Source organism: Synchiropus splendidus, chromosome 4 (genome assembly GCF_027744825.2).
Source record: "Synchiropus splendidus isolate RoL2022-P1 chromosome 4, RoL_Sspl_1.0, whole genome shotgun sequence".
NCBI classification, from domain to species: Eukaryota; Metazoa; Chordata; class Actinopteri; order Syngnathiformes; family Callionymidae; genus Synchiropus; species Synchiropus splendidus.
This window is the reverse complement of record NC_071337.1, coordinates 31,018,321-31,028,203: the sequence shown is the minus strand read 5'-3', so window position 1 is coordinate 31,028,203 and position 9,883 is coordinate 31,018,321. Positions and strand designations below refer to the sequence as shown.

General features: G+C 41.9%; 1 protein-coding gene across 2 annotated transcripts; it reads left to right on the top strand.

The window, feature by feature from the left end:
- Positions 1-2,322: 2,322 nt before the first annotated feature.
- On the top strand, positions 2,323-9,590 carry myclb (MYCL proto-oncogene, bHLH transcription factor b). Of its 2 annotated transcripts, XM_053864045.1 has the most exons (3): positions 2,323-2,508; positions 2,835-3,438; positions 6,514-9,590. In XM_053864045.1, exons 2-3 carry the CDS (start codon positions 2,862-2,864, stop codon positions 7,239-7,241), a joined length of 1,305 nt encoding a protein of 434 aa, XP_053720020.1. In that variant the 5' UTR covers positions 2,323-2,508; positions 2,835-2,861; the 3' UTR covers positions 7,242-9,590. The 2 variants fall into 2 exon arrangements, with proteins under 2 accessions (XP_053720020.1, XP_053720019.1); XM_053864044.1 differs by lacking the exon at positions 2,323-2,508 and having other exon boundaries at positions 2,701-3,438.
- The last annotated feature ends 293 nt before the right edge of the window (positions 9,591-9,883 follow it).

The following is a 9,883-nucleotide window of genomic DNA, read 5'->3' as shown; positions in this document are numbered from 1 at the left end:
GACATCTTTGTTAAGCTGTACTTTTATGACAGCTCTTACGGATTCTTCAGTACTGTTCAGTTCTTGAACAACAACAATAAATAAGAAGGAATGGTGATCATCAGTGAAAGAAACGGCTCATCTTCTCAGTCAGCAAAGCTACACTCAGTACAAAAAAGTCCAGGAAAACAAAATGCACACAACAGTCAGACACTCAATCATGGTGAAATACAAAGTGGAAAAGGGAGGAAATAAGTACAAACAAAAATAAGCTTGTGGTGATAACACGCACACGTGGCTGAGAAAACAGGGAGAACCAAGGGAGAGAAAACAGACTTCGCGTGGCACAACAGAACTGACTCACAGATTAACTTGACTACAAAAGCTCAAGGAACAGCAAATGAAAACAAATGACAAACAGACTGCGAGTTATCAACAAAGAGCCAAGTTACCTACGTAGGAGCAATGAACATCTGGCACGCAACACAGAGACAGCAGAGTATATGAGCAGGTGAATCGATTGCACAGTCAATCACAGATCGAACTCAGGTGGACATGGAGCACAAAACACAGGAAATTCACCAACAAAATAGAAGCTGATCATGATGTTTGTCCCTACATCCTGTGCTATACACATCCTTAGATCCTTTCGCCAGGACCTTCATTTCGTTCTGGAGCATCTGGACTCCCCAGGAACTGATCCCAGGATCCTGTTCATGGACTTCAGCTCTGCTTTTAACACGATTCTTTCAGCTCTGCTTGAAGACAAGATTCTCCAGCTCAACGTGCCCGACTCCCTCTGCTGGTGGATTACAGACTCCCTGACCAGCCGACAAAGTCCATGGCAATAAATCTGAATCTGGTTCTGGTTTTACCTGTTTTGATCTTTAATGTTGCTATGCTGCTGTAACAACCAATTTTCCCCATTGTGGGAAGTATAAAGGCAAACTAATCCTTCCTTCCACACATACTGTGCTTACAGTATATAAATATTATTTCATTATGCAGCTTCCTGGCCTTATTTGTTCCTTTTTTATTCGCATATTTTCAAGACCCACAGCTCCCATCATTTCATTCATCTTTTGTTTCTGACTACAACGACCCTTCTTTTTCCTGTATCCTAACCTATCCTAATCTTTTTCACTTCCTTTCATCTGTTCCAACTTCCATCTGTCCCTTTATCTTTTTCTGTGTGTGCCTGCTGTTATCCAAACCTGCTAAGGCGTGGTGACATCACAAAGCAATTAAGATCTATTGCATACTAACAAACTGACTGCGGTCTCATCGGTCATTTCATGACACGCTCTTGAGTGCACACGATGCAGGTGAAAGCACCAGGAATTTTTCCCTCTCCTCTCACTTCTTCTATCCCTTTCAGAGACACCATCCTTCCTTCTGACTGAGCCTTTGTTCTTCATTATTGTGTTGACTTCATTCAAAGTGTTGAATATATATATCCAAGTTAGTGATTCTCATGTTGAAGAATGACTTTGGACTTTTGTAAAATATAAACTCTCCAAAACTTCAACACAATCACTGGGCTCGACAACAGAACATGAGCATCGCAGTAGTTTGTTGCATAACTTAAAGGGGCTGAAATGTTAAACCCACGCTATGTCTCAGGCCAAGCATTATACTGTAATACCTGTTAAATAGTTAGTTTTGTCACTGATGTTTTATTGTTGATCTGCAGTGTTATTATTGGCTACACGTTGTGGAAGTGTGTCAGAGAGGGGGCAGCGGGATGTAGTTGTTGGGGCCTTTTTTTGAAGAAAGCAGTGTCAAGCCTTGAAAAGTTGTCTTCGGTGTGTTGGTGAAATATAACCTGCTGGACTGCATCCTGCTCTCGCTTGCATGGAATCCTTCTGGATATTACAATACATTTACTGACGAGTTTTTAACAGAAACCATGATCTAGTTGATGACCAATTTCTGGTGCACTAACACTGAATTTAATTTTATAATTTAACTCCAGGGCTTTAATGCTCATGGGGACCAACGTCAAGTTACGTTTGGATTTAGACCTTGTTTGAGTTGCATAAAATATTCAAGTGCATAGCGGTACGAGAAATTGAAACGTCTGTCAAAGTGTCCGTTGAAACCTCAAAAGTTTAAGAGTCAAGAGTTTATTATGCGACACAGATTAGTTTGTGTACTTATTTAATTCTGCACATCACAATTCAACATTTTAGACAGACGCAGGTCCAAATAGTTGCAAATGCAGGGCACCTGAGGTTTTTGCGGACGCTCCCTTTAATTGGTAGGCGGAGCTTCACTACTACGTCCCGCCCCCCGTGCTTGACTGACAGCGGTGTTTTCCCACGTCCAAACCGCGCAGTCAGAGGAACACGGCGAGTCCCGAGCCCAACATTGAACGGACTGAAATGAAGCATCTTTTTCTCAACACTGAATCTCAGCGTGCATTGCAACTGGACCCAATGCCATCGGACTCGTATTTGGATACTTTACTCAGCCGTAATGTATTTCTGACGAGACTGTTTGGCGACTTGACTGTTGGACAACAGGCAGGTAAATGCGTGCAACTTCAAGCGTTGTCACAACCTCTGCTGCCTGGATGCTGTCGTACTTGCCATTCACACCTGCAGCCTGTTTGGGATAAATGACCAATAACCTGGACCCCCCACTCCTGTGAAGTCCTGTACTATGACGCGCGTTAAAGTGCTGTAATCATGTGGCTTTGTAACGTCATCGGCGAAAGTTCTCATCCGAGAGAACTTTTTGAATCATTTCTGAAAGTGCTGTACTGTACGTAGCTCGTAAACTTGCCGTTCATCACTGGAGAAGGGCTCTTATTTAAGTGTTTGATCGGGGGGTGTCTATTTGTTTACTTGCAGGTGCGCGTCTCCCGGCCTGCAGCCTCCATGGCGACTTTTGGTCCCGTCTTTCCTCACTGTGAAATCATGGACCAAGAACACTTTTTCTTCGACGACCAAGACCATGGGGGTGATTTCAGCCGGTCACTGGCAACCAGCGAGGATTTGTGGAAGAAGTTCGAGTTGGTCCAGGCGCCGGAGGTGCCGCGCGGGGACACCATGGGGCTGCTCTGCCCATCCTTAGGGGACAAGTTGGAGTACGTCTCTCAGTTTTTGGGTCAGGATGATGATCAGCAGTGTGTGTTTGGGAAAGTCGGCCCAACTGGGCTTGCGATGGGCAACCTGAACTCCTTTGTGATCCAGGACTGCATGTGGAGCTGCTCCTCGGCCAAAAACAAACTTGAGAGGATAGTCAACGATGTCAGGGAGCGATATGCCAAAGTTCCTCGGACTGGGGTGGACGCTCGCACTGGAAGCCTGTGCAACATCTCATCCCCGTGGAGAGTGCCTTCACTTAATTCTCTGGGGGCTGACTGCGTGGACGCTACCTCACTCCTGGCATCCCCTCAGATGTCCACAAGCAGGAGACTCCTATCAGGTTCAGAGACGCTGACTGACACTTCAGGTAAGGGACTGGTTGATGTTTGCTTCTGTGATCGTACCCTTTCTCTAGCCATTCATTTGAATGAGTGACTTTTCACAAAAGACAAATGTTTTCATTCTTTGAACTGGATGCCTACATCAGGTTGATAAAAATAACTGCAATACGTTTTACGTGTACACATGCTGATTATCTGGGTATGAAAATAATACATTCATTTGTGACAGACTGGTGGGTACTGTAGGTGGGGGTCAGTAGATTTTAATAAAAAAAATGAATTTGGGGTGGCATATTCCTAATAACATATACAGAACATTTGTGTCTACTACTGCACCGTGTTTTCTAGTCATAAGCCGACCCATCAAAATTGAGTTTAACCTGATTCATGGTTGGTACATACTACTAGCTTTATTGTCATTATATTTAGCATACACTATATTGATATGACGGGTGCTATTTCGTTGAAAGTTGAACTGCGCGTGCTACAAATGTTTCCCCTCTATCTGTGGGTAACAAGCAGCCATTTTCCATCCATCCATTTCATCCGCTTACTCCAGCTCTGGTTACAGGGACTGCAGCCAAACAAAAGAGGCCAGATTTTGTTAAGGAGAGATAAAATGATCCCCTGGGTGTGACATGAACCAATCACCTCTGCAAGGAAGCTGCCCTGATAGTTTCTCCCTTCTTTGATTGATTGGAAAATCCAGGGCTCCATACACTAGTGTTTCCCTCCATTTCCTAATTCCACTCATGACAAGACCTGTAGTTGTGTCAGGGTTGTTTCTTGTGGATGAACTGAGATGAGTAAGTGAACTGTTAGATAAGTTGAGACCAGAAAGGCTGGTCCCAATCACATTTTAAGGATCCAGCATTCTGCTGCTGCTGCTGACGTTGATCTGTGCAAACGTATGAAATGCTTAATTTGTTATCCAGGAATACCATGCAGTCTGCTGTGCACATTTAAATTATAGTCATCACTTCTTATTTTTTTACAATTGGAACCAAAGCCGATCATTTTAAATGTAAGCTGGTGAGAAGTCAAGAATGTGAAAGTCATGTCAAACTCATGTGACTGTTGTTGCATTAAGTCACAGCAATTGTAAAGAGACAAAAAACATTCTCAGTTTAAACTTTCTCCCTTTCCTTTGCTCAATATTTTGAACTTTCAAAACATTGCATTCCCCAGTCCATTTATTCATACAGATGAACTTTTCTGCAGACCCATATGATATGCCACCACTGTGGTATGTAGACTGACTTGTGACAATTTAACATCATGCATGATGGAAGCTTGGAATGCTACAAAGCCTACTTGTTGCATTCTTCTAGCTCAACAGACTACGGTGCCAATGGTGTCAGTAGGTGGATTTGGTCAGTCAGTCCAGACTCCAGAGCAGGATTAGTCATTTAGCAGGTCAGTTGGGCCTTTGCGAGGGTGCCACAAATTTGATTTGTTACTTTGACACATTTTTCTCCCAGCTTGACAGAACCAGAGGCGGGAAGCCAAGGGGACTTCTGTCTGGCATGTGTTTCCCAAACAAAAGAATGATAGTCTTATCAAAAGAAAAGGCCTTCACTTACCTTCAGAGGAATACTCGAGTCTCATTCTCATTCAGTGTTAAACAGCCTGTTGTGAGTGAGGCAGCTAGGTAAATACAAACTTTTAAAATTGTGTTTGAAGAGAAGACAAATTTTGTTTTGGATTAAAGCATGTCTGAAACATTATTTCTGAAAAGCCTTTACTTAGACTTTCACGAAGAAAAGCTGGAGTCAAAGTCATGCCAGCCGTGACTTTTGTCGGGCCCTGGCTTTGTTGACTTGCATCCTTGATTGCATATTAATGTTTAGGTCAGCTGTGACTTTAGTTGCTTTCAAACAAAAAGCCTTCCCTTTTATGTTTGTGTGCCAGCACTTGCATTGATGTGATGCACATGTAATAATGTGAACACAAATTATGAATCCCCCCCAAGTGTGTATATCTTGGGGACAGCTTCAAACAATCACTTTAGTTTTTGTCATTTGTTTTGTAATATTACAAGTAACATCCGATGTAGGACCTGCTCGACTTACGTGCACCTGTACTTACGACCACGGCCAGCAGATGCTTATCTTTTTTTTATTCAGTGTCTGGCACCGGCAACGCGTATGACTACACTTTACCAATTTGATTTCTCTATTGCTCATTAGCTTGTTGTTTTTGCAGTATCAACTTCAAATTTTATTTAAAATCCACACAAATCCATACCTTTGCTCCACGGGATAACACATTTCTTTGGTAATATTGCCCTTTGAGCAGTAGTTAATTAATACTTTCTTACAAAGTCACTTTTTTTTGCACAACTGTGAGTTACGTTTTTCTTTTTTTCCCTTAATTCCCTTATAAAAAAAAACCAAATAAATAGCCTACTGGCTACACCATAGCCTGGCGAAGCGCACGACTGTTACAGCAGCACAGTATCCCGGCATCTCACTCTCACACAGCCATCTACCACTACAGTCGTGCCTATAACCCTCGCGTCGGCTGTTTTGAATGGCATTCAACTTACATCCAATCTGACCTACGACCGGTTGGTTGGAACCGATCCCGGTCGTAAGTCGGAGGTTACTTGTATTTAGATTAGATTGGGAGCACCAACTTTATGTGAAAGTCGTGGTGGAAGTGTGTGACTATGCAGCACACATGATAATGGTAATGCCTCATCTGGGAAAAGATAGCGCTCCAACTTTACTAGTAGATGAATTGTAGAAATTGGCAGATTGTCTTCACGAAGGTATTTGGGACTCATATTTGGTACAGAATTACTGAACTACCGCTCATCGAGGCTAAGAATGGCACAACTCCCCCCGCGGCCATCCTCTGGTGGACAAAGTGGAATAGAAGATGTACTGTATGTATGTTTGTATGTATGGTACTTTAAAGCATCACTCCTGTTGAGGACAGAGTGACTTACAGTACTGCAGAAAAAGTTGTTCGACTGAACAACAATGAAAAAGAAAACCTGATAGTGAAACGCTTTCATATTGCCCTACTTAAACAAGTTCTATATTGACTCATTGCAAGCGATCTCATGCTTTCCTGTGATCTGCTCTTCCCACCAGATGATTACCACCCCGAGGAGACGAAGGTCAGCAGAATAATTCTGAAACAGAAGGAACACAACAAACTTTTCCCCCTGACTTCGAAACCAGACAACATGGCCCCCAGCAGCAATGGTTTCAAAACCTCCATCCATGAGGAGCACCACAACTATGCCGCACCCTTGCCGAAGAAAAAATTCATCCCTGCAATCCTGCAGAGACATAGGTTTCAGCAAAAGCCTTCTACTCCTGTGAACCGTTCACCGCAGTACCATGAAAACCAGCCGCCTAGACACAGCCACCGCGCCACCAATCAGCACAACAAGTACCTCCTGGACGCCAGATCTGAGTCGCCTGACTTGAGAGCCTCTTCTCCTACCTCCACCAGTTCTGTGTCTTCTCCATCCAGCTCCATTTCTTCTGCCTCCTGTCCTCAAAACCTCTGCTCCACATTCCACGTCCCCTGCTCTCAAACCTCAGACAGCGACGACTTGGATAAACGCAGGACCCACAATTTACTTGAACGCAAGCGACGAAACGACCTGCGCTCAAGGTTTTTGTTGCTGCGTGATGAGATCCCCGGTTTAGTTGGCTGTTCCAAATCCTCGAAGGTGGCCATACTGGTTCAGGGGACGGCATACATTAAAGAGCTGGTAGCCCAGTCCAAGCAGCAGGCTCACAGGCGTGCTAGACTGAAGGCAAGGCAGCACCAACTGTTGAGGCGACTGCAGCAGCTGAAGTACTCCTAATGCTACAGTACATGCACTCACACACACTGCTAAAACAAAGATGACAGTAACCTAGCACTGGATTCAACTTTTCTATTCTTTGCCCTTAAGATTGTGAGAAAAAAGTTGGACCCTGCTTTTGCGCTGCCTTGTTATTGTTCCAGGCAGACAAACAGTCCAGTAATGTTTTGATATTGAATTTTGGTATTGTCATTAGGTAGCCTGGTTACCATTAAAAAAAAATACTCCTACTGTTACAAACAACAAGCGATTGTGTTAAATTGCTGTTCCAGACTTTTGCGCCGCCTTGCCTGCGCAGATGTTGCTGTGAATGGATGGCGTGTTGGAAGTTCACTTTACCAATTTGATTTCTCTATTACTAATTAGCTTGTTGTTTATGCAGTATCAACTTCAGATTTGATTTAAAATCCACACTAATCCATTACCATTGCTCCATGGGAAAACACATTTCTTTAGTAATATTGCCCTTCGAGCAGTAGTTAAATAATGCTTTCTTACCAAGCCACTTTTTTTTTTTTCCACAACTGTGGGTACTTGATATACTCTATGTTCTTTTTTTCCCCCTCTTAATTCCCTTATAAAAAAATAAAAAATTGCCGACTGGCTACACCAGTAGCCATAAGAAGTCTGTTACGATGGAATGTAACATAATTTTTTCCCTTTTAACTTCTGATAAAGGATTTTTAAAATTGTGATTCCACACCGTAAGAGTAGCACAGGTGCAGCTATCGTGCTTGAGTGAAACATGTGGTCATTATGGCTCACATTCCATTGTTTTCATTTATTTCTTCTTCTTATTATTATTATTATTTATTGTATTTATGATTTCCCTTTGGACTTATGACTCCACGCGAGTTACATGCCGTCGTGAAAGCCAGTAATTTATAGTTTCATCTTTATGCATAGTTTTCTGGCTCATAACTTTCTTTAAAAACAAAAGAATTTCGTTTTTGCTCATCATTTAAGAAAGCCAACGTACTTCTCAACATATCATTTTTAAAAATTGTTAGAATTCGGTCTCTTTTTATTTAAAAAAATTCTTGGCAACTTATAAATCTGATATCAGACGTCGAAGATTAAAAATCTTAATTATATTTGAAGATGCCTAGTAAGTATTATGTGGAGCTACAGTAAACAGTCTCGTGAAGTACTTTGATACCTATACTGCAGTTCTGACAGATGCTGCTACTTACCTGTATATATAGCATTTCATTTGTAGTGCCTAAGCTTAAGAAGGATGAGTAATGGAACACTTTTTGTTTCTTATTGTTTTAAATAATAGGTGATTGCCAAGTTTTGGGTTGCACTTTGAATTTGACCTGTACGTCTGTGGCTCATGTGTGCCTATTGTTACTGAACTGTTCTTGCACTTTTTCCAATAGCATTTTGGTGAGTCTTACACCGATGTCTTAATGTTTTTGCATACATATTTTGACAGCAATCTTGTAATGGCCTTTTGACACTATTGCTCACCTTTGAAATGGTGTTGATGGCTCAATTATTTGGAGCGGCTTTTTGGTTCGGATGACAAATGCCATGCTTACACATTTGTAGCAACTGTTGTTTTATACGTTTCATCTTGTTGTGCCATGAAAACAACATGCATGTGAATGGCTGCTTTAATTTAGGAAAATGTATTTTGAAATTGTGCTATTGAAATAGTATATTTTTGCTGTATTTCTATTTTGTTTACATTTGTAGAGGTATTTTGACTGAGAAAGCCTTTTTCTCACTGTTTTTGTGCACACTAATGTGTTTTTTTTTTTCCTTCAACCAAAACTGTGAGTTACCTGTGTCCTACATTAGGATCCAAAATGTTGATATTTGTAATGATTATGGAAAGAAAAATGCTATGAGAAGACTCACATTTGTCACTTTTTGCCATAATCTTTTTGCAATGTTTCTTTTTGCATTGTATTTGTACCAGCCGAGAGCTGACAGAATTTTGTATTCTATTTTACTACCAGATTCATGTGAGTGTGAATTACTGTATTTTATTGGCTTCTTTGGTGGTATTGGCTGAATGTAAAATTCCTCCAATCACTTGCACTACTGCTGTCGTAGTGGAGGTTGTCTACACACAAGCCATACAGCACATCCGTGTAGACCAAGCTGTACATGACTTGTATTGTGTGAAGTTTCATGCCCTGCCCTAGTCAGCAGCTCAGGAAACGCTATTAAACTGTCTCTCTTGTGATAGGTTTATAACCTAGGCTTGTGGAAAACAGCCCCCTGTTCTGTATGCTGAATGTAAACCTCACATGTGGAGTGACTATCAGAGCAGATCAAGTGATGGCTGCTCATTTCTTTGCAACTGTATGTCAGTCAGCACATTCTTTGTTCCTGATAAGTGGCTACGTTTGAATTTGAATATTAAACAAATGCCACTGATTGGCTCGAAGGCTGTGCTTTTTATTTCCCCCAAACTCGAGCATTAAAAAGTCAGGTTGCATGGATGTATCTCTACATTTGTTCTGCACCACTGCCAAGTTAACTCATCCTGGCATCTCTGCCATGGCAACAAGCACCAGCTGCGGCGCTGTGGTTGCTGCCATGGCAACAGCTCCAAATATTCTACAATAAAGGTACCCCAGGTTAATTCCACGAGAGCAGTTCATCAATCTCAGTGAACAGGAACCCTA

Excerpts from the sequence above, each read along its gene's own strand:
- myclb (XM_053864045.1), top strand. The coding sequence starts at position 2,862 with ATGGCGACTTTTGGTCCCGTCTTTCCTCACTGTGAAATCATGGACCAA. Across the intron at positions 3,439-6,513 it reads GACGCTGACTGACACTTCAG|ATGATTACCACCCCGAGGAG; the intron begins GTAAGGGACTGG and ends TCTTCCCACCAG.